Raw genomic sequence first — 25,138 nt, forward strand, 5'->3', positions numbered from 1 at the left:
ACCTGGTTCACATAGTATATATTCTCTGTTCCCCCTGCTATTCGGTGCCAGATTGTGCCTCTGTTTACAGTGCTTTTCCAGTGGTTTTCTCCTGTCAGTTTGTCTTGCACTTGATCTTGCCTGTTTCCCGACTACTGATTTCTGCCTGCCGTCTTTGCTTTGTTGATTTCCCGTTTTTGACCTTCGCCTGTTTTTAGACTTTGATTTTGACTACGAGACTACCTGCTGTATTGTGTACAGTTGCACTAAATATCTCCTACGGAAGTTTTGCAACTCTGCTGTTTGAGTCTGCATTTGGGTTTACCAAACATCGACCCGTGACATATCCTCTTAAAATACACTTTTTGAAAAGTAAATAGAAGTTTGTGTATTTTTAAATCATTCAACTTTAACTTATGCTTTAGTATACTTTAAAGAAGATACTTGACATTTCAATTAATTTATTTCTTAACATACTTGAGCAAAAATATACTTGGTTGTCATGTAAACTTTAACCATTAGTTAATACAACATGCCTTCTGTGACTAAAAGATTCAAACAGTCTATAAGATTGTGTACTAGAGTATACATTAGGAACATGCAGACATACGTACACAGTAAAATGTACTTGAAAGCTTTATTCGCAGTAACAAAAACCCACAAAATGTAAGTACTTGCCAACATATCAGACAGTTTCACAGGTCCACAGTAACATGATCCAATGAGATGGGTATGTTCATTTGCAAATGGCAGGCCCCATATACCGGTTGAGTGTTTTACACTAGTAGAAGTAACAGACTGAACTGAAGGTGTGAGTGAAATTTGCACATACCTCTCAGTTTGAGCAAGGACTTGCTTTGGGAGGACTGTGGGACCATCTCACGTCGTGTCTTCAGCACAAACTGGCTGTTGATGAACTTCCTGATGCTGTCAATGTTGAAGGTTATCTGAGGGTGAACGATCCTGAAGTACTCATCCAGCTTGATATCCATAGTCTGCAACCCCGGGACAAACTTCTGGATGTTCACTCCCGTCTGTTTCACCTTCAGCTGAGCAACACAACAAAACCTCCTTAACATGGCTGTGCAGTACGGGGCCGGATTTGTGGGTGACCACATTTGTGAATAAGTTAATGGTTCTGAACTGTTATATTGGGATAGCAGGTATGCCATCCTGCTGAGTTGGTGCCTTGGGATGCATGCCCCATTCTGAGAATTTGGCACTTTTCAAGGTTTCTAACTGAAATAACTACAATGACCACAGCCCTTAACCACTTCACGCAAAGCCCCTAGTGGTCGGCACGCCGGCGTGCCTAGATTACTTAATTCAGACATCCTGTGCTCCTGCAACCAAATTATGAGTTGAAAACAGCTTTATTAGTAGACGATTCAGGACGACTATGCCGAATATGGAGTTTCGCAGCGCCACCATTGTCGCGCTGGTTGCACATTTACCAAACATCCCTTCCCTGCAGTCTCATCTGTAAGTACACCCCCCATGCATGACACACTGGACAATAGTGTCTGTCTGGACATGCATGAAAACATTCTTTTACGACTAAAAATTTGTATTCCGTCGTAGCAACAAGATAAAGCCAACAATAGCCGAAGGTATGCCAGTACAGCTGTGAAAAATTCTGCTCACTGAAAACTGAAATAAACGACAAATTTTTCAAAAATGATACCATGTCATTCTACTGTCAATATTTGCGACTAAATATGGAATAAATACAAAACCTTACCATTGGTTTTACGCGTAGAGATGTTCCTTTCAAGACAGAGTAGTCATATATTGTCTTGGAAAATCCTTTTGTGAAATAAACGCTCATTTGTGATGCCTGGGTACCTTCCAAAAAACCCATGCGTAAAACCTCAAGTGTTGTCATCCTTTGTAGTACAATCTGACTTGATCGACAATTAATCAATCCAATAGGTGACAGAATAAGCTTTCTAACAATGTATAATATCTATACAATGTATAATATCTATATAATGTCTAATTTTACTTTTGGAATATCGTTTTATAGCTCAGTGTAACCAAAGGTTTTGTCTCATTATAGCTGCATTACACATTCAGTTTGTGGCAGCAGTAAAAGACACTGCACCTGGCAAAATTTTATCAATGACTTTTTTCATTTCTTGGAAAATATGATTATTCTTTAGAAATTCTGAGCATGGCTAAGGCATATGTTTGCTGATAGACCTAGCTGATATACTATTTTCTAAGTTAGAAGTGGGGAACGACAGCATTCATTCTGTCCCTGTCTCTATCTACTGAACACCGATAAGATTTCATTGTCCAAATGTAAGTGTTGCTGCTGAAAATATTTCCGTTATATACATTATTTTTTAAATTGAGTGTCTTTAAATAGGTATTTTATAATGATGATATTTCACACAGTAACGTAAGTGCTTGTCGGTTTGCTAAGTAGTATTTTTGTTTAATACACTGGATGTGACCTCAACTGGAACATTGCCAAAACATGGTGGACGGTTGAATACTGTTTTAATGCCGTCCCACCCCCGTACAAGAAAGCATCACATAATGTAGAGTACAGAAAAACATATGACAGTTAATGATTACACATGTAGGTACTGTACCACGTAGTGTGATAATGTTTTTGCATTATTTTTTTTAATCTGATATCAATGTTTCACCTTAAACCTTCATAAGGGGCACATGTATGTGCTTTATAATGGACAAAAAGCATTTTATTCATTTTTTGACAGATTTTGGATATGTTTCAGGACCCCTAGATATTTTAAGCCACTGTACTGATGGGAAGCTTGTAATTCCCACTTGAAAATGATGCAACAGTGAGTTTATTGAGTCAAAACAGTTGATTTGTAATGAAATACATGATTATGTTCTGATTTACAGCAATGCATAATTTAGACATTTTGGATAGATTTGGAGACACTGGGTACTCTTCTTACTTTTTGATTCATAAACCTTTAGTAGTTCTGCTTATCTACCCTTAGATTTGACACACTTTTGGTCAAGGAGTTTTTGATCCAGGACATGTATAGTTTAACCTGCTGTATATTTGTAATCTCTCAGTATGTCATTGCAAAATAAAAAAGAGCAAAATTTTTGCTTTTTTGCCTAGACAATTGCATTTGGGGCACTTAATTTTTCCTAAATTATGAATATACAGTTGAGGCCAAAAATTTACATACACCTAGGCTAAAGGCATTCAAACTCAATTTTTTCAGTCCACAAATTTTCTATGGGATTCAGGTCAGGGTTTTGTGATGGCCACTCTAGTATTTTCACTTAGTTGTCTTTAAGCCATTTTGTTACAGCTTTGGAGATATGCTTCAGTATTTCTAGATAATCCTCCTTCCTCATGATGCCACATATTTTCTGAAGTGCGCCAGTCCCTTTTCCAGCAAAACACCTGATGCTGCCACCCCCATGCTTCACAGTTGGGATGGTGTTCTTCGGATTAAAAGCCTCACCGTTTTTCCTCCATACATAGCGCTGATCATTATGGCCAAACAATTCAATTCTTCTTTGCTCGACAGCCTTTCAGGCCATGGCGATGTAGGATTATTTTAATTGTGGATGTAGATACTTTGGTACCTAATGCCTCCAACTCCTTCACCAGTTCTTTTGTTGTTGTCTTGGGATTCAGTTGAACCTTTCGGACCAAAGTTAATTCAGCCCTGGGAATTAATTTGTGCCTCCTTCCTGAACGATGCAGTGTCTGTGTGGTCCCAAGATTTTTATATTTGCATATTTGTACAGATGCTTGTGGTACCTTCATTTGTTTAGAAATTGGAGGAGGAACCAGACTTGTGGAGGTCCACAATTTATTTTCTGAGGTCTTTGCTGAGTTGCTTGCTTTGCTGAGTTTTCCCATGGTATCAAGGACAAAAATGCAGTGGCTCTAAAGGTAGGCCCTTAAATAGAGCCACAGGTGCCAATTAGCTCCTAATTACGACAATTGGCCAATCAGAAGCTTCTAAAAAGTTATTACATCAATTTCTGGAATCTTCCAGAGTGTTTAAAGAGACAGTCAACTTGGTGTGTGAGAACATTTGACCCACTGGAATTCTGATAAATAAAATTTGATGTTGACTGTGAAATCTCAAAATTTACATGATCATATGTTAACCCACACATCAGTCACTATAGTTGGGAAATTGTTAGGTATTTCTGATAGAGGAAAACTATTCCTTTATATTTAATGATAGTTTTCTGTCAGTGCTTATACATTGTAGCTATTCCTAAAAAGATGTAAAGGAAAAAGATACTACACTGTGGTAGCACTTATCAGTAAGGTTCCATGAACTAATGCATTAGAGCGAGAGAACTGTTACATGAACCATAACAGAATTTGCTTTTCATTTTGCCCTGGGAAATGTTCATCTGTGCTAAAGAGGATATGCATACAATTCCAGTGCACATCGCTTGGCAAGACTAATGAAAAATGCACCTGACCAAGACATGGTTTTCAATCTCATACATATTTAAATAAATAATGGCCAATTTACGTTGAGGAACCATTACTAAAAATATGATGTAAATCCAAAATAATATAGCACCTGCCACTATTCAAGAATTCCAGCTTCCCCAGAATCCTATGCAGAACAACCACATTTAGACAGTGATCACAGGAAATGTTCAATCAATGTATTGAATTGAATTGTTGCACGGGCGAAGGCCCCATGGTATTTTGGACCAGTTAAAGAAAACTTGAGAGGAGAGTCCAAGCCATCGTAAAAACAAAGTTCTTTCTGGACCTGCAAGCAAAGCTACATTCACTGGGTCAAATTACACATGCGCATTTGCTCCAGGCTCAAGAAGGACAAAGACGGAAATACAAATATGGGAGTTCAGTTGCGAACATTTAAAGCGAGTGACAAGTCCTGGTGTTACTCCCGTCATCTGCATCTAAATTAATTGCTAAGTGGCAAGGACCTTTTGAGGTCACACGGTGAATTGGGGATGTAGATTATGAAGTTATTCGGTCTGATAGGGGTGGGTCACGTCAGATCTACCATCTCAATCTGTGTAGAGAGGTAAATCCTGCTCCGCTTGGTACACCAAGAAGTCATGTCAGACGAGTTGGGACCGGAAATTCCTAATTTGAACAAAGATCACCCGGTCTCAGTTGATAGCCATCTGACTCCGGAGCAGCAGAAAGAGGTAGCTCAATAGCAGCAACAGTTTGATATGTTTTCACCCCTACCAGGAAGAACGAATCTTATCGAACACCACATAATTCCCCCCCCTAGGCACTGTAGTAAAAAGTTGTCCGCATCGACTGCCTGAACATTAAAAGAATTTGGTTCAGGAGGAATTTGGCAAAATGCTAGACGTGGGAGTAACTAAGGAATCTCACAGCGATTGGTGTAGCCCCATCGTGCTTGTTCCTAAGCCAGGTGGGGCGGTTTGTTTCTGCGTGGATTACCGAAACGCAGCTAAACACAGTTTAGAAATTTTCCTATGCCTCGGGTGGACGAGCCGCTGGATCGTTAGGCACTGCTCATTTTTTTTCGACACTGGATTTAACCAAAGGCTACTGGCAGATTCCCTTGTCTCCAGCGTCAAAGAAAAATCAGCTTTCTCCACTCAATTTACACCAATTTGTCACTCTTCCATTTGGTTTGCATGGGGCACCCACTACCTTCCAGCGACTGATGAACTGGCTATTAAGACCACATGCTGCATATGCTGCAGCATATTTGGATGACATTATCATCCACAGTAACAATTGGCCGAGGCATATGCAGCATTTGCGGGCCGTCCTGAAGACGTTGCATAGGGCGGGGCTCATGACAAGCCCTGGGATGTGTGCAATTGGGAGGAGGGAGGTGCAGTATCTGGGATTCCTCTTGGGGTGGGGACGAGTCAGCCCGTTACTGGATAAAATCGCTGCTATAGCTGCTTGTCCCTGACCAAAGTCTAAAAAACAATTGAGGTCATTCTTCGGATTAGCAACTATTATTGCAGGTTTATTCCAGACTTCTCTAGTCTTGTGAGTCCATTGACCGACTTCACTCAAAAGGGAGCTCCCAATCGGGCCCAGTGGACAAAGCAGTGCCAGGCGGAATTTCTGAAGATTAAAGCATGCTTGTGTAGCGGTCCTTTTTTGATTAGCCTTTTTTGATTACTTTTATAAACCTTTTCTCTTGCAGGCCGATGCCTCAGATAGAGGACTGGGGGCAGTGTTGTCCCAGGAGATGGATGGGGAGGAGCAACCGGTGCTCTACATCAGCCGTAGGCTTAGGGAGAGTCGGTACAGTACCATTGAAAAGGATGGTCTCGCCATTAAATGGGCTGTGGTACTACCTCTTGGGAAAGCCCTTTGTCCTTTATTCTGATCATGCCCCCCTCCAATGGCTGCACAGAATGAAGGACACCAACTCCAAGATTACCCGGTGGTATCTGGCCATCCAGTCGTTTAATTTCCAACTAATCCGTCGGCTAGTGTCTGCAAACACTTGTGCTAATTTCTTTTCCCGGGAGGGGGTGGTATCAGCCTAGCCGAATGCACCCCGGCTGCATTCTGGCGGCAGAGGAGTGGCAGGGCTCAGTTTGTGAGAGAGAATTGAGGAAATCAGAGGACCATGTCTACTGGTTAAGTAGATACACATACCTGAATAACATTACGGATCAGTCCAGGGTTTAGAAGTGTGCGTTCGTGAGCGTGCATGAATAAATGTGAAGTGGGCTGAAAAGCTGTTGGTTTTTGTTAATTTATTTTGCCTTTGTTAAATTTTTTTTATTTTTACCTAGAACCTGTGAGAGGGATAGGAGAAGCCTTTTCCATTGATTTATTTTTCACGTATGGTAAACTGCTCTCTCTCCTTCTATACATACAAAAATAAATTGCCAGTGAAAACCAGAATTCATCTATCTCCCTGTGTCCAGCTCTTCTGTCCACTCAGGGGTGTGTCACAGCGTCTGACAGTGATAAATTTATGCAAATTCTAATGAAGTCTTAATATAGAACTATAGCAATTTCGTGTTTCTCTGTATTCTGATATCACACAAAAAATAGTAGCCTCTAAGGATGAATCTTTTGCCAGCTTTGCAACTCCCCATAGTAGCCAAACAGTGACAGTTGCCCGCAGAAATGACGAGGCAGTCAGCACATCATACCAATCACAAAAGTTGTCGATGGCTACTAACGTAACATGCTCTGGTAGACAATTTATTTGGTAGGCTACTGAAGGGACCGATCAGAAACTCCAGACTTCCGTGCATTGCCACACAGACAATGACGCATGTGACGTAGCAAACCTCTGGCTCCATCTTATGGGGTAAAGCTGCCACAACAGGCAAGGGAAAACACTCCATTGCTTCACTTTGGAAAGATAATGTAGCCTATGACTGTCAAAAATGCAGTTCTCATTCCGGTTTAATTTATTAACCACAAGACAATCACAAGATGATGTTGTTGGATAACCAACATGACCAACACATGACAAACACTTAGCCAGATAGCTAGATGGTTTGATAAAATAAATGCTTTTCATGTTGTAATCACAAACACGGTAACGCAATAGTAGCTACAGCCTGCTGTTAATTATTAGACAACTTTTCCTATTCAGCCTACATTTCTTCTAAGATGGAACCATTTTACAGGGCTGAAATAATTGGAAATGATAAAAATCGTTAAATGAACTTAACATATTACATCACATGGAAGCTTCTTGTGCATCTTTTTCACAAAGTCGTCACTAGCTCCTGCCAGCTGCAACTAAAAAATCTGGCAGGAAAACACAACAGCGACTGGAGCCACCACTTTAGTCTGGCAGCTGCCACTAAAAGCTGCCATTCCACAAGCTGCCAGTAAAACTGCCACTGACACCCGCCAGACTAGCTGCCACTCCACCAACTACCCGTAAAACTGCCACTGGCACCCACCAGACTACCTGCTGGGTGAAGCTAACTGGCAGAAAAACCCGGCAACCACTGCAGCCGCCACTGGCGCCTGCCAGCTGCCACTAAATGATTCAACCCCTACTGTGGCTGTATCTGTCTATGGTATTGACTGCATGTGTCCAAGTTTAATCCACAACAGACACTTTTCCAAGATTTTTTCAGCTTGGGGAATGGAATAAAAATGACCCCCTCCCCTCCAGAGTAATCCATGTCAGTTTTGTGAGTTCCCCAACGGCAGTTTTTAACCACCTAGCTACAGAAGTTTTCTAACTTGCAGCAAGCTAGCTAGCTAACTAAGTTTTAACTAAAACACACAATGTCAGAGCTAGATGTCGGAGGAAGTAGAATATAGCAACCGTCTCTGAGCAGGGACTTGTGGACTGCAGTGTTTATCATTCATTTGCTCAAGGCCTACATTCTTGGCAGCATAAACTCTCCAGGGCTAGACTTATTGACAATCTCTCGGACCTATCGTGGCTTTTCCTACCCACATAAACAACTGAATCTTGCTAGCAAGCACTGCGCCCTGCCTGCATAAGTTAAATATTTCATCCACAGTTCGTCTGATATTAGCACCAACATAATAGGCTAGCCTTTTTGGCTGCAATCATAGCTAACTAAGATTTAAGGATAGCCAGCGCACACTAACTCAATTTCATTTTTATATTGCGGTAATATCTAAACTGAAACAAAGAGAGTGGATATAGTTCAAAGGTTTCATGCGTAAAATGAACAGCTAACCTATGACTTTGTTGCTACACAAAGAACAGACTGTGCAATATGAAAATAAAATACTGTAAAACCAATATTTTACAATGATACACATCTATTTTTCCACAAGAAACCCATTCTCTCCTCGATAGCAGGTCATGTGCTCCTCTATTCATCCATCCATCCATTATCTATACCCGCTTGTTCTGGGTAGGGTCGCAGGGGGTGCTGAAGCATTTCCCAGCGAGCATTGGGCGAGAGGCAGGAATACACCCTGGACAGGCCGCCAATCTATTGCTGGGCACACACATTATTCACTCTCACACTCAAACCTATGGGCAATTTAGGCTTTGGACTGTGGGAGGAAACAGGAGTATCCAGAGGTAACCCACACGGACACGGGGAGAACATGAAAACTCCACACCGAAAGGCCAAGGATTCGAACCCAGAACTTTCTTGCTGTAAGTTAAAAGTGCTACCCACTGCACCACCTCTTCTCTGTCCTGCTTGTTAAAATACAGAAGCTGTGTTCCATAGCTGTGACGCAGTGAAGGTTGTAAACAATAGTTTGGGCTATTAGCACTTTTTATTGCCCTGCAGTGCAACTAAATATAACAAATTTTTTGGCAAGTGGTGGCACTTTTTAACTCATTTTAACAATAGGGATGTCGACGTCCCACCACTGCTTCGCCACTGTGGAACTGCTGTCAAGCAATTTGCTTGTCAAATCTGTGTGTGACTACACCGAGTATAGTGATACTTCGGTAAGCACAATGTCAGGATAGACAATGTGGAGTACTCTTCATCAGCCATTTTGAAAATGAAATACTGTAGTCGGTCAATAATATAAACATTTTAAAGTAAAAGTATTCTTTTCTCCCAGCATTTAATACTCCAAAAGGACAATAATATATTTTACTGTACTGCTGCAACTAACAGATGCGATTTCAAGATGCACCAGTTAGTCCACACATACACCAAATTTGTATGAAACCAGGCTCAGACAAAGAGGACACCCAGCATGAAAATGTTTTACCACAGTAATTAATATCATTATAATTGCATATGCGATAAATGACGAATATTAAGGGAGTGGGTTACATGAGACTTTGCCATGATTAGTCCATCATTTTTTCTGGATTGGTGATGACAACAAGGTCCAGACTGTATACATACTAAATAATCATTTTTACTATACCAACAAAGGAGATATGATGCCTAAAGGTCATTAGTGCACATAGGAATATATATTAGCACTATTTAACTAACTGGTGAAAAGCAATGCGCAGGCCATATGCATACAAAATATGTTGATAAGTTGATTTACTCTGAGAAATTTTATGATATACCCACTTAAGGTCATTATAACAGAATATGGGCTTATATTGTGTCCGACATGTAATTCACCATCTGGCTGTTCTCAGCCATAGGAAGCTTAAAAGTGCTCGGCCAGCATAGCCTGGAGATAAGACAGGGCAGGAACTGGGGGGTTACATCTGAGGTGTGAATCTGTGTGTCTGCATGTGTGTGTGTGTCAGAGAGGGTGTCCATGCCACTGCCCCCTCCTTTTTTTCAGTAGTTAAAATAATAATCTTGAAGATTTTCATTAAAATAAATGTCTGGTAAGTCACTATCTATTGTCGAATTATGTGACACAGTGGTGATTGAGCCTATTATTATATTAATTTATATTATTATTATAAACCTTTATGATTAAAGAACTGGGTGTCTGTGGCGACATTCCCGGGAAAAAGCGGCGCATAGTTCCGCTATAGCGGCGCATGCGTTTTACGTCACCCATCAGTGGTTGTTCCGCCAGAGAGGGTAGGCAGAACTAACGCAACAGGCTCGCTCTTCAACTCACTTGTGTGGGAGCGGCGTACTGTTTTTTACGGTGTCTGCTAGCATTACAATAACAGAGAAAGTGGGGGGGGGTTATGGAACCCTAAAAGGTTTTTGTGTAACATGAGAGGTCATATTATTTGTTGATGTAGATTTCATATTACATTTGATGACAATGTAACGTTACTAAATTACATAGCTATTTGCACAGCTAACGCTACTACCGGACCATGTCAAGAAAGGCAACATTAGTTTAGACAACGTTGCGCACGCTACCGACCAGTACCGACCTCGCAAACCGTCTCTCGAATGCAATGCTACCTTGTTGCAACGTTGCAATGTAGCTAACTAAAGGCCAGTTCAGATCAATGATTCGCAACGAGACTGGATGCAACTTGCAAACTTCCAAGACGTCTGATTGTAAACGTTCTGTCTCGTTGCGAATCATTGATCTGAACTGGCCTTAACGTTACCGTTATTTACATTGCTATCAAGTTCATCAATATATTGATCGGAATAAAGCTGGGGTATAGGTGGAGCAGAGCCGGGTCTGATTTCTGTGTAAAGATGTCAAGTCGGAGAAGACTAAATAAAAGAATATGGCAGTATGGATTAGCGTTATTATTTTATTACGCTTCCTCATATGTTCCTTCAGCCTTGATTCCCTCTTTTGATGAAATCTCCTTTGTTTTTGTTTTATTCTTCTTGTTATGACTGCTAATTTAACACCCAGCTCAGCTTTATTCTCGAACAGTTTAGCCAGCAAAACCAGAAACACCAGGGGTAACATTTTGCAAGGCAGTTGTTTCAAAAATATTACAAAAAAAACATTCACGAAAAAGACTGTTTGTTGTGCACGAGATACATAATTGCACGAGCCACAGCGAATCCTGTGAATTCTTCTCTGCAGTGTAAAAATGTTCATACCGGGCAAAAGGTGGATAAAGAATGTTTGTGGAAATTGATCATCCCCAGGTTGCTACAGCATTTTAACCCGGCTCGGCAGTGTAAAGACAGCTTAAGTTAGCCTAATGTTAGACAATGAATGAGTATGTACATAACGTTACTTTTATAACAACCATTTTTTATTCAGTAAGTGTTATAGTTGACGTGGCCCAGGTGCCAACTGACTGACGTCACACAGGCGACACTGGTTGGATCTATGGGAAGTGAGGTCGAAAAAAACAGACCTGCAATTACCGCTTCTCGCCATTGGTACCGCCAAAGAGAATGAAACGAAAATAGATTGTAACTTTAAGTTTGGAATACTCCACTGTCTTTTGGTTTTTGCCTTTTGATTTACTTTGGGACAAAAGCTGTGGTTTAGTATCTTCTCTCATTCATTTCTTGTGTGACTGTCCATGTCTGTCACCTTTGTTTATTACATAACATAACATACTGACGAGAACAGGCCATTCAGCCCAACAATGCTCACCATTTTCGTAACTAAATTAGTGCTCTGATTACCTACAGACTAGATAGTATATAACACTGTATCAAGCCTAGTCTGGAAAATCCTCTGAGTTTATGCCTCTACTATGTGACCTGGCAGGCTATTCCACACATTGACTATCTCTGCATGAAAAAACTGTCTGTATGGAATTTACCTTTTGCTAATTTCCATTTATGTCCCCTTGTTCTACTAACAGAACTCAACCTGAAGAATCTCATGTAGTTCACTTTGAGGATTTTAAATTCATGAAGGGGATCAACAATCAAATCACCCCCGAGTCTCCTTTTACTAAGCTTGAAGAGGTTAAGCATCTTAAACTGACAGGCCTGTAGTTCCCTGGATCAGTACTGTCCCTTTCTTTTATATTGGTACTATGTTACCTTGTTTCCAGTCCTCAGGTATTTCTCCAGTTTCAAAGGGTGGTCTACCTGCCAGTGGTTTAAAAATGATCTCTAATTCTTTGAGTACTCTTGAGTATATGCCATCAGGACCGGCTGCCTGAGTACTGAATATGCCTTCCAGTTTATTGTAACCTCTTCTCTAGTAACACTCTCAACGAAATAACTATTCAAGCCATCAGCAATATCTTTATTCTTAGAACGCAATGCTCCTTCTTCATTCCTGATGCACCTTATATCCTCTTTGCCTTTTCTTGTCCTACTACAGTATTGAAAGAAATGTTTAGTATTATTTTTTGCATCTTGGGCAATTTGCCTTTCAAAGAGCCTCTTGGCTTCTAGTAGTTCTTTTTTAACCTTAGCATACATATTGCAATATTCAGCCTTATTACTCTCGATGCTGTCATTTTTATATATTTTATTCAGTTTTTTGTTTTTCTCAAACCCTCCCATATGGCTTTGTTCATCCACTGGGGAGAGCTCTTCTTCAACTTACTCTTCTTTACCTTTGGAAAGGAATTTACAATGCACTTCAAGAATAACCCTTTTGAACCTACCCCCACTTTTCATTCACAGTCTTGCAGTTAAGAAGTTTCACCCAGTCAATATTACTTAAATTTTCTCGCATCTTGTTGAGAGAGAAGGCCTTGTTACAAAACCGTTGTTTTAAGGTAGTTGAACCTTGTCTTCAGATTAGACGTGAATATAGTTGTTGTAACTTAATAAGATTTCTTAATTTCTTCATTTTCATCTGGTTGTGAGTGGTATATTTTGATAAAGGTTTATGGTGATTTAGTTCATTATTGATATCTTTGATAATAATTACCAAATGAAATCAAATAAGTATCATTTACATGTTGGGGAAGTGAGGTGTTTTAACTGTTTAACTGTTCAGTATTCAGAGTACCGGACATCAACAAGAGTGTTAACGGTTAAAACTGCTGGGTTCGGTAATTTAAACATATTTGAATTAAACCTCACCTTGCTGACAATTGTAACACTGTCAGAGACCATTACACAGGATGTCTACATAATTAGTTTACAGTTTCAACTAACTGGTGATTAGCAAGGCCCAGAATATATGCAAACTACACCATGTAGATTTTTAAATGTACCCATTTAATAAAATTAGCTAAATCTAGGCCTGCTGGTAAAAGTATTGATATAAAAATGAGGTCAAGTTACAACAAACAATTTTGGCTACCTTAGTATGCACAAATTAAACAAGCTCTATTCCAAAGCAATGCAACTCAATGTTTCTTACATGATTTCATGTAACTTCACCCTGTGTTTTTCATCTTACCATCTGAAGAGAATCTGGTCATTTAAATAACTGGTGTCAAATAACAAAAAATGCCTCTTAGAAGAAGATATAATTTTAATGAATATTTTAAACAGCTGATGAAAACTTAATCTTTCACTTGGTTGCAAGTTCTTGTATATTTTCACCTTAAATACAGATTATAAAATAGATATTGTAGATTGATAGACAGATTGAATACTTCATGATCCCCATGGGGAAATTAGCATGAGTAACTTGGCATTTTTGTATTTTGATGTTTTGTATGTGTTTGTTTAGATGTCTTCTGCATTTCCTATCAGTAAAAGTTGCACATCCTAGATAACATCATCATTCCAGTTGATAATCTTTTGGTACCTGGTGTTATGATAGCATGAAGACTTACATTTTTATCAAAGACAATGTGAAAAGGGAAAACATTGCAGAATGCCTGCTCATCAATCCATAGCTTCTCTGGGTAACTTGGGGTGAAAGAGGTCATAAAATTACCTTGGAAAAAAGAAAGAAAAAAGACAAAACATGAAAATTGTGAAAATTTTAAAGCAAATACCCAATATGTTATCTTTATCTAAATTCAAAACGATATAAACAATATATAAGATTAATGGTTGCCACTTACCTCTGATAGAAAGTGTCACTAATTTGTGATAAAGATGTGATTTATGTTTAAAAAAAACACCATAATGAAGGCACGGAGAGCCTTCATTATGGTGAAAAATTAAAATACAGCAAGGCTTTGCAGCTATCGAGAAATGCCAAGGTGAAGAACTTGCCCCCGTAAAGGTAATTATTTTCCGATAGCTGACCACCTTGGAATGGATAATCCTGCATATTACACAGCTAATTACCCTACAAAAGAAATTGATCAATAATCTGACACAAAATATTGATCTAAAGTGGATTTTATTACTTCAAATAAATTAAGTAATATGAAACGAATTTTCCATTGTGCTCTCATAGATAGTATAGGCCTACTGCATTTGGGAGTATTGGCTAACAGGGGTATTGGAGTAAGACACGAGGCAAGTTAAAACTAGTAACAGACTCTTCTTGACGTAGATGGCATAACACATTGAAACAGCTGTACACAAAACCACTGTATCAATAGCCAAAAGATAACTATTTTTTGCTCTTCCTCTGTAGCCTATTTCTGGCTCACTGTCACTCTCCTCACACTGTCAGTTTCATCGACATTCAATTCTTCCCTGGCAGTTGATTCAGCTTCAAACATCTTATAACATCACTAACACTAGGTAAGTGAATTCTGTTAAGACCTGGTCAAGGGTCTGACCATAACAGGGTAAATAATAAGGGAAATGGGTAGGGAAATGTACTGCAAAGTGACTAGTAACTCCCTATCCAAATATAACTGGTTGCTTGCTAGTCTTTGAAGGTTACTGGGTATGGGGCGGCTTTGAACGCTGAACTTCGGACAGTTAGCTGATAGTCAGAAACTAAAAGCTTGAATAGCGTACTCCCTATGGAGTGTTAAATCCACCTAGAGTAGCTTCAAAAACAATAAAGGAAAAATAACAATGCAAAAATAACAAAGCTGTGTCCCGATGGAAGGATTTTTAGTCCAGCTGGGAACACACTATACGGTGAGCAGACAGAAAAATGTGAGTAGAGGTCAAAAACGAGCGTACGGTCAAACACAAAATCCAATCAGCAATCAAAGCAGAAGGACTAGGCGAGAATTGGAATCGAATACAAGAGCGAATGGTCAGAAACACAAAATCATGAGGCAAACTAACTAGAAAGGCTAAGGCAAGAATCGGAGTTGATAGGAACGAATCAGTGGTCATACACAAGATCTTATGAGAAAAGAATGCTGAAGGGCTAGGCGGGAATCAGAGTCAAACAAGGATAGGGTCGAATATGCGAAGTCAAACACCAACCACGAGTTTGAAGAGCTAGTCTCCACTGGTAGGTGGCAATTGGTAGCTTTTTCAAGCCGAGTAACTGGAAATGGAAACGGCCAATCAGATGACAACCGGAAAGAAGAAACACACACAATAGTGACAAATGTACCACAAACTTATGCATGGGGTCATAACACTTTGCAAATCTTCGACTTTCTACAACTTTATATGACTGGGTTGTAGCTAACGTTAGCTAACTGAATATACTGTATAGCTAGCATAAGTCATACAGTAATAACTGTAACAATGATTAGATTTACTAGGCAACACAACAACGTATAAAGGCAGATTAATTTTTTTTAAAGTGACAATGGTAAAATTGATTGCAGCAATACTTCTTTCTAAGGGGTGATAAGAAAACAGTAATAACAATATTTATTGTTTTGAACTGACATTCTTATTTATTTTTCATCTTTATCTTGTATTCAAAGAAACCATATAGGTAAAAAGACAAAAAGTAAATACAGATGATGAGCAACAAATTGAAACACACAACAATAACAAAATTTTCACTGGTCTCATCACTGGTTATGAAATACAATTCAAAACTGTCAGTCCTCTTTTACTAAAAGTTAAAAATCATTCAATTTGATCCAAAACAAGAGATAATTGCTGTTTACTGTAAAATTAGTCAATAGGTCAGCTGTTTTCAATAGGGGACTAGCTTACGCTGCTCTCATCGCCGCCAAAGATACCCATCCTCTCTGTGTCATGTGCTTGGGTTTTCAACATGCCCAGGAGGCCCTCGACACTTCGAAGAGTTGCAGCCACTGCCTGGCTCTGCCCAGGAGGCTGCTGCAGCGGAGACTGAGAGTCGCTGCTACCCACAGCAACAACCTTGGTCAGGAGGACTCGGATAAAGAGGACGACAGCACTGCGGCCCCGTGGCTTCCACAAGGCCCTCCGACCCTGAGCTGGGCTGACCAATCTGACCCAGATATGTTGGGCCTCTCCCTCTCCGGTACCCCTATACTGGAGGAAGAGGCACCTGAGTCGGAGCACGATGATGCACCAGTTGTGTGTAATGACTCAGGCAAGGAAAACGTCATTCCTTCCACCCAGTTAGCACTGGCTATGAGGACGGCTAACGCCCAACCCCACGCTGTGCTTCTGGAGGTGAGAGAACGTGCTGCCGCCCGTCTCCACATCGAATGGCCATCTCTCCAGAACCCCGCCGATGAGGAGCGGGATGTTTATGACGGGAAATTCCTAGGCCCTCCCCTGGGCCCTTGGAAACAGCTTTTCCCAGTCCTTCCTGCCTGTGCTGAACACATGAGGCACCATTGGACGGATCCCCTTGGCTTCAAGCATGGCTTTTCCCGCCTAGAAGTCAAAGACATGGCCGCCCACGCCTTGGGGGAACCCCCGGCTGTCAAACCCTCCAAAGCTCGACACCTGAACCCCACTCAGGGAGGGCTTTTGGCGCCACCAAATCCCACCCTTCCAAGTAAGATGGACCGTTTTACAGCCTCCATTCACCAGGCTTCCTATAGGTCCTCAGCCCTCGCTATTTGAGCCCTCAATGTCTCCTCTATACTCTCGGTTTACCAAGCCGAGCTGATAGAGGAGATGGGGAAACAGCTCGATAAGGGGAGCCCTTCCCCCATACTCTGGCATACTCTGGATTGTCACTGTTAACGACCTGGTTCTATGCAATGCTCGCCAGTGTGTCCAGGCCTGTGGTCGCTCCATGGCCCTGGCTGTAGCTGGTGAGTGGACCCTGTGGCTTAATCTCTCTGGTCTACCCGACAATAAGAAGAGGCGCATCACAGGTGCCCCAGTTGAGCCAGGTCAGCCTCTTTTTGGCCCTGCACTGACTCTCATGCAGCAGAGGTGCGAAGATAAAAAGAAAGAGGATGAGGCCTTCAAACACTGACTCCCACGCAGAGCTACACCTCAGCCACCGCCTCTCACGTGGCCCCCACAGCCTCCGGCAGTGAACCGCCGTGCCCAACCGAGTCAGAGCAGAGTCAAGCCCCAGGGAAAAACGCTAGGCCAGCAGCGTAACCCCCCTCCCAGGCCTTGGGGTAACATGACCTTCGCTGCGGCCGCAGCAAAAAAACCTTCACCCACTCCCGCTGACCCCAAGTGGAAGCGGCCTGCCTGACCGGCTTCCCTGCTGGGGGGGCTAAGTCCACATGTTTGTCTCCCCTCTCCAAAAAGAGGAGACTTCGAGTTCAGGGGGACAGCCCCTCTCCCCCCAGGGGTTCCCACACCTATGTTCGTTGTGGTTAGGGCACCAGTTCCCTTGTCCCCCAGCCTCAGTCTGCCCTCTCAATGCCCAGAGAGGGAGACTCTGTTCTAGCCACACAGGTAGTGTTACCTACATTCAGTGTGCAGAACAACACCAGGCCATTTCTAATAAAGGCTTTTGCCCTGAAATGCCAAAAAATAAAAAACTGCGTGAAAAGATTCTCTTAAAAACACACGCGGCCTCCCCTGATTTCGCCACTAGGTGGAGCACCGACCCCATTATTCGTTTTGGCCTCACCCGGCCAAATTTCCCCTCGGCCCTCCACACCGGCAGGGGCACTCACAAGCCACATCGTAGTATGGCAGGTTGCATCAGCCCCAGAATGGGTCCTCAGCACAATAGCCAAAGGCTACAGATTCCAGTTCAGAGTGAAACCACCACATTTCAACTCTCAAAACAAAGAGAGTACGGCCCATGTTTTAGAGGAGGAAATCTCTTCTCTCTTACATAAAGGGGCGATCCGTGTGGTTCAAGCCCAACACGGCTTTTATTCTTGCTACTTCCTGGTTCCAAAGAAGGACGGCTCCATACGTCCGATCTTGGACAAACATTTGAGGCAATACAACTTCAAAATGTTAACATATAGAGGGTATGGTATGGTATGGTATGCCACGGAGTGTGGCACAGTGGGTAAGGAACTGCGCTTGTAACCGAAAGGTCGCAGGTTCGATTCCCGGGTAAGGACACTGCCGTTGTACCCTTGAGCAAGGTACTTAACCTGCATTGCTTCAGTATATATCCAGCTGTATAAATGGATACAATGTAAAGTGCTATGTAAAAAGTTGTGTAAGTCGCTCTGGATAAGAGCGTCTGCTAAATGCCTATAATGTAATGTAATGTAATGTAATGGTATGCACATGACGTCACAGTAAGTGGAAGTCACTGCGGTTACACCCACTTAGTGGCAGAAAGTCTATGAGTGGCAGCGTTAGCGTTCAGCTTGAATGCCGTGAAAACACAAAAAACACATCTAAAATGGGAAAGAGCTGTTGTGTGATTGACTGTACAAATAGATTCAACAAGAAATCTTTTTTACAGACTGCTGAAAGCTAAAGCAAAGAGAAGCAAATGGATCGCTGCAATTTGCAGAAACAACTAGAATCCAGGCACCGAAATGTGGATTTGCGGTTGACATTTTGTGTCAGGTATGTTTGATTTTTGGGTAAAATCATACCTTAAGTTATGTAGGCTACTGTACTGAATACTCATCAATTAAATATTTAGCATCTTTCATTTATATTCTGTGTAACTGTAAAGTTTTTGTCAGCATTTATTAAAAAACATCCATGATGATGAGCCTTGTGTTCTACAAACAAAGGGGGGATGGTTAGATAGTATTAGGTAGCCAAGCATATAAATTATTATATTATAATCGTTTGTTTTATGTACATTTCAAGCCACATTTAATTATTTTTGCTCACATTTCATTTTATTATTATTTATTTATTGTCACATTACACAATATATTTTTATTTTTATTTAGTCTGAAATATTCCTCCATATATGTCATCTAATGAGTGCTGAATTTTCATTGACTGATGGTGGCCATGTTTTCTGAAGTTTCAAAATGTCATGTTTTTCGGCCACTTGGTTCACTTTTCCCCTTGCAATAACACCGCCTATGGACCAAGCTGAAATTTTGTATGCATCCAGGGTGTGACATTTTGAAAGTATCTGTTAAGTTTCACGATGATCAGACATTATGTTCAAAAATTGTAAGCATTTTTGTGATAATCCACACCCACATCCATGTTCAATGGCTCCTTATTCATAAATTTTTAACTTATCATAATTCTGAATGGAATTTTGATGGCACATGGTCTAAAGAGACTTTATACCAAATGCGATGTAAATCTGTGCATTTTTGTAGGAGGAGCAGCATTTTAAGTGTTTTTTTCAAACAATGCAAATATGGCAGACTTGATGGGTCCTTGAGACAAATTTGTTTGATATGAGCCAGGGAAACTGATGAAAAAACAATTTTGACAAACAGTTCAAAAGCTATAACCCAATCTGGGTAGGTTTTCTTCCCTGAGTAGCGAGTGGGAATAGAACCTACCTGCCATATTTGGTAGCTCTACGATGTACAGTTTTTGCTTTGCAAACACTTTTATGGCGGAAAAATAATAATAATAAATATAGCAGCAAGCAGTGATGTCAGGGGCCAAGCACTAAGGGTGAACTGCAGAGCATTGAGCATATTTTTTATCTTTCTGAAATGTCTGAAAAAATATTTTTAAAAGTTTTGTAACAGTTGCCTTCATATCACAGTTGTGTTGCTGGGTGTATTGTATGCTTCACTGGAAAAGGGAGGCAAGCAGTGTGAAAGGTTCAGTCCTTGAACCTTTAGTCTATTTCCAAGCATGGTACATACACACATAAGGCCCTCATGGTGGTGGTACACCAAGTCATTAGCCCCACTGGAGCAGAAGTACCTATCTGAGTTGTTTATTTTTCCTTGATTGCCCTTGAACTTTCTGCCTGTCCTGTTCTTACCCACAAGTGGTCATGGAATGTGAAATGCAAGTTAAGCATGCTACCCATAAATAAAAAATATACTTTATAGATTACAACTGATCTGAAAAAAACATGTTTTCAACATACAAAAAAGCCAAGTTACTAACACATACAAAGCAATAATTAAACATGCTGTATTCCAAAGCAATGCTGCTACCCAGTGTTTCATAAATTATTTCAAGTAACTTGGCCCTGTGTTTTTTCATCTTACCATCTGAAGAGAATGTGGTCATTCAAAGCATTATGTGTCATTTCAAAGTGTCAAATGGCAAACATAGTGGCAATAATGTTTCTGAATAATTTCACCTGTTTTACATTTACAGCATGTTTAATTAGTGTTAGCTAAGATAACCAATATCGTGTATTGTAACTTGCCGTAATTTTGATATCAGTACTTTTAATGACAGACCTAGATTTTGCAAGTCTTAATGACTTATAGTGCTTTGTATGTGTGAGTAACTTACCATTTTTGTACGTTGAAAATGTTTTTTTTTTTCAGATATAATATCTTTTTACACTGTGTTTGCTAATAGTAGTGCATATACATGTAGACTATGACAGGTTTGCATACATATACATGCAAACGCACATACATCGTAGCCAGTCCCAGATCTACACTGCTGTGATTGGGAGACAGACAGAGATTTTGCGGGGGCCAACTTTATTACATAATTGGTGATGAGGACCTGGGTGTAAAATTGTGAACTAAAATTAAGAAACACTTGTGGATTATGGTTCTCTTTATATGAACTTTTACAGTCTGATCAACGTTTACCGTTTTGCACTGGCGCTTTGATATATATATTTTTTTTAATTTCTGAGAAACGGCGTGGTGGCACAATTGAAACTATAACAGGCTGGCACCATCAGAAACAAAACAGAAATCTCCTGGAAAAAGCACTTTATATACTCACTGATTCAACAGGCATCCAACGATCCTTCATTTACAAAATTATCAGCAATCTCCTTCAATTTCAGCTCCTGGGCTCAAAACTTGTGTAGCCATCCGTCATGCTCCATGTTATGTTTTTTTCTTCTGAAATCCACCTTTTGTGTTTATAAGGCTTATAAGGCATATCCTTAATTGTAGCAAGGACTCCTCTTTGCTCTCTTCCTCAGCTATGTAGCTGACCTTACACTTTACACTGGACATGTTTCCTAGCAATCTTTGCCTATCAGAAAATAAAAGTAGTACCAAAGAAATGACCACAAATCATTCAATGGAATAGTTTAAACAATATGTTTTCAAGGGGAATGGGCATGTAGATTAAGTTTGACATGATCACAGCATATAAAATACAATTTAAAAACACAAACATACTTTTTCCATGAAGACTACAACTAGATATAAAAGTGTTTGCCATGTTTTAAAATCGAAGTGTTCTTAATGGGGTGTTGTATACACGACAGACGTACTAATTGTTTGTCTGTCGGTTGAGAATATGGCTTGCTAACGTGGCATATACAAGTAAGGTGAGCTAGTAGCCTAGTAAAAAAAAAAAGTAGGTAAACAGTAGAAATGCCACAGCGGTCAGTTGTTGTCACTTTTTAAGAAAATCAATAGATCTGCCGTCATGAAATGCATACGGCTCCCCGTTTGTGACTTTTGCTAAATACATACATTGAACATTGTTATATAATTAAGATGTCAATATTACATAAGGGAATAAAGTTATAAAGACCTAGATAAATGTCCATGAACGGCTTTGCAATAAGACGTTCTTTAATGCGGTTATTTGCTTGTCTTTTTAAAGACGGTAGCCCAGTAAGCACAAGCCTGAATATAAATGGAATGTAGATGTCTAAAGGGGTGGAAATGTAGTTTGACATGTTTTGACATAAAGGACTAGTTTAGCTGAATGCAACCTTAATTCAAGTCAGGTTTGACTTTCATTTGGCCTGGGTCCTAGCTGGCAAGAAAACTGAACCAAATCTAGCCTATTAACCAAACGTGTAGGTATGATATAATACAGTGTACGTTAGGTGAAAGACTAGATTAGGTTGGAGTGTGATAGTTTTCTAACGGGCTAGTACATAGGCAGGTTATATTAGGGTAAAACAGGCAATTATAAAATATTAGTAAAGAAATATAATGCATAAGAAATGACAAATTTACCTGAGGTGGGATTCAATCCCAAGCCCCAACAGTCCCAAACGCAAAAACCATACCAATGTGCCACCAACAGAGTAGGTACAACGGTGGCAAATGTTTTTGTATAAGTGAATAAAGTTCTAAACACCTACTTAGTTTAATGGGTATGAAGGGATTTGCAATAAGATGATGTTCTTTAATGCCGTCATTTGCTTGTGCTTTTAAAGAAAGCAACCTGGCTGTATCCTAGCCGGCTAGAAAACTTTCACATTGCAACCAAATGTAGCCGGTTAACTGAACGGCTAGATGGTATGTCATAATATAGTCTATGTGTTCGGGGGAAAGACCGGCTAGATTTGGTCCACAAGGATCCAGAAGAATTGTACAGTTGCAAAAGCAATAGGCTTAAAATAATAGACAATTATTCGCTAGCAAATAAGTATTCATAAGAAATTAAATATTTACCTGAGCCTTGATCAAAAATGTGTGTCTATTTTGCATATGCATGTAATATTTTGATTGGCTGGTGTAGCTATACGTCCAATGGGGAGACATATTGTTTGTGGGCTTGGAGCATTTATGATGATGTAATCAGGCAGGAAGAAGAAGAAGGAGAAAATGCAAAATCCCCTAAGTTTGGGGCTTTATTGTGTGGACGTGTAAAGTTGTTTGTGAATTCTGTCTGTTGAAATGGGGTCAGAATGCACAGAAATTAATATTTCTAAAGGCTGAGTGTCTGTGGCTGTTGCAGTTATTTCTGTGGGGAACCCTGAAAACTGCCAAACTCTCGGTGCTATGTGGGTATGGGGCATGCCCCGCCAAGGCATAAGTTGGCTGGATGGCATACCTGCCATCCCAATATATTGGATCTCTCAGTATTTCATTGCAAACAAAAAAGCCTACATTTAGGCTATCTAGATAGACAAGAACTGGAGACAGCTTCTGCTTACTGGTTCCACAGATTCCTATGGAAGCTGCTCATTTTAGGAGAAAGCTTTCAAGTCATCTGACAAACTGTGACAAATTTGCATCTAGTAGCTGGCTAGAAACAGGATTTTATGGAAGAAAGCAAGTGACTCACTGTGATAAGGACATTTTTTATGAGGTTTATAATGTTTCAAGTTAATTAATAATTAAGTAATTAATAAGGGAGTTGATATTTTTATAGAAGCATTCTGCCAGTCTACACTTGACCGTAAAATTAAAGCTAGCTGGTAAGCAAGCTAGAAAGACTGAATTCAGAAAATCAGAAGTTGTGATTCGCTAGCTAACTATTTAGCTAACTATTATGTTTGACAAGTTAGCTGTTGAGCTGTCTAACTGGCTAGCTACAAATAGCCAGCTAGCTAGATAATGGAATAGTGGCCTACTGTAGCTAAATAAGTACAGAACAACAAACATTCCATGGTACTCGAATGTAACATAATAAACGATGCTGAAGTTGGCTCCCGATTCGCAGCTCCCGATTTGAAAATTCCAGTCCACCTTAAATTGGTTGCATTATATGATTGGATGGTTTTCCTTACGTGTTTTCAAAACCCATAATTTGCTTCTAAAAGTGAGATAGGGCTCAAGAGAGAAATTGAACAATGGTGGTCATGTAAAAATAATTTTTTTTATTCATTCATTTTAAAATTTTTGTTACATTCACTTCACACGTCTTTTAAAGGCTGTAATATGGAAGGATCAGATACCCAAGTGACACACATTTTGTTTTCTCCTCAAAATCTAATGGTCTCAACATTGTGTCAGTTGTGTATGACAGAACAGGAACTAATGTACTTCTGAAATGTGTGGATGAAATATCACTTCACCATATGCAAATTAAACTCCAAACTGCCTATATAGACAAACACAGTAATTAAATGCTATTGAAAAATGTACAAATTAGATTGCAATTTCTCCTCAAAATTTAAAGGTCTCAAACTTTTGACATTTAATTATGACAGAAGGGGTCCTGAAGTAGCACTGACCTGATTTTGGTGAAATATTCCTGAAGCATTTCAAAAAATCCCACCCCAAATATGTAATCCTATTCAGGTTGAGTGAAAAAATAACATTTTGAATTGGAATATCTCCTGAAATTTAAAAGGTCTCAACGTTTTGAAACTTGTTAATGACAGATGGGGTCCTAATCTACATCTTACCCAATTTCTGCGAAATTTTACTGTAGTGTTTGTGAATAATCCAACTTCAAATGTCCTGTGTAATCCAATGTAGGCTAATTGAGAAAAGTGAAATTTTGGATTGGAATATCTCCCGAAAATTAAAAGGTCTCAGAATTCCAACATGTGTTCATGACAGAAGGGGTCCTGTTCTATGTCCTACCCAGTTTTTGTAAAAAATTACTGTAACGTTTTCAAATAATCCCACTTCAAACTTGCTATGTAATCCAATACAAACTAACAAAGAAAGTATAATTTTGGATTGAAATTTCTCTCCAAATGTAAAAGGTCTAAAACTTTCAACACTTGTAGATCAGGACCCCTTAAGTTATAAACATCTTATACCTTTTGTGTTAAATTTTACTGTAGTGTTTTCAAATAATTCCACTTCAAACCTTCTGTGTAATCCAATTTAAAAAAAAATTAAAATTTGGATAGAAATTTCATCCCAAATTTTAAAGGTTTTGACACTTGTTCCTGACATATGGGGTCCGGATCTACATCCTAATTCATTTTTGTGAAATTTTACTGTAGCGTTTTTGAATAATCCCACTTCAAAACTTCTATGTAATCCAATACAAGATAATTATTTAAAAAATTTAATTT

General features: G+C 39.8%; 1 protein-coding gene across 2 annotated transcripts in view; it reads right to left on the bottom strand.

Annotated features, from left to right (window-relative positions):
- Nucleotides 1–25,138, bottom strand: part of gucy1b2 (guanylate cyclase 1, soluble, beta 2) — a 112,756-nt gene that overhangs the window by 52,115 nt on the left and 35,503 nt on the right. For both annotated transcript variants that reach the window (XM_035408230.1, XM_035408231.1), the window contains exons 8-9: nt 13,968–14,071; nt 812–1,028 (exon numbers count right to left, since the gene is read on the bottom strand). In XM_035408230.1, coding sequence (XP_035264121.1) covers nt 812–1,028; nt 13,968–14,071 — 321 coding nt within the window. The remainder of the gene's footprint in view (nt 1–811; nt 1,029–13,967; nt 14,072–25,138) is intronic.

Source organism: Anguilla anguilla, chromosome 3 (assembly GCF_013347855.1).
Source record: "Anguilla anguilla isolate fAngAng1 chromosome 3, fAngAng1.pri, whole genome shotgun sequence".
NCBI lineage: Eukaryota > Metazoa > Chordata > Actinopteri > Anguilliformes > Anguillidae > Anguilla > Anguilla anguilla.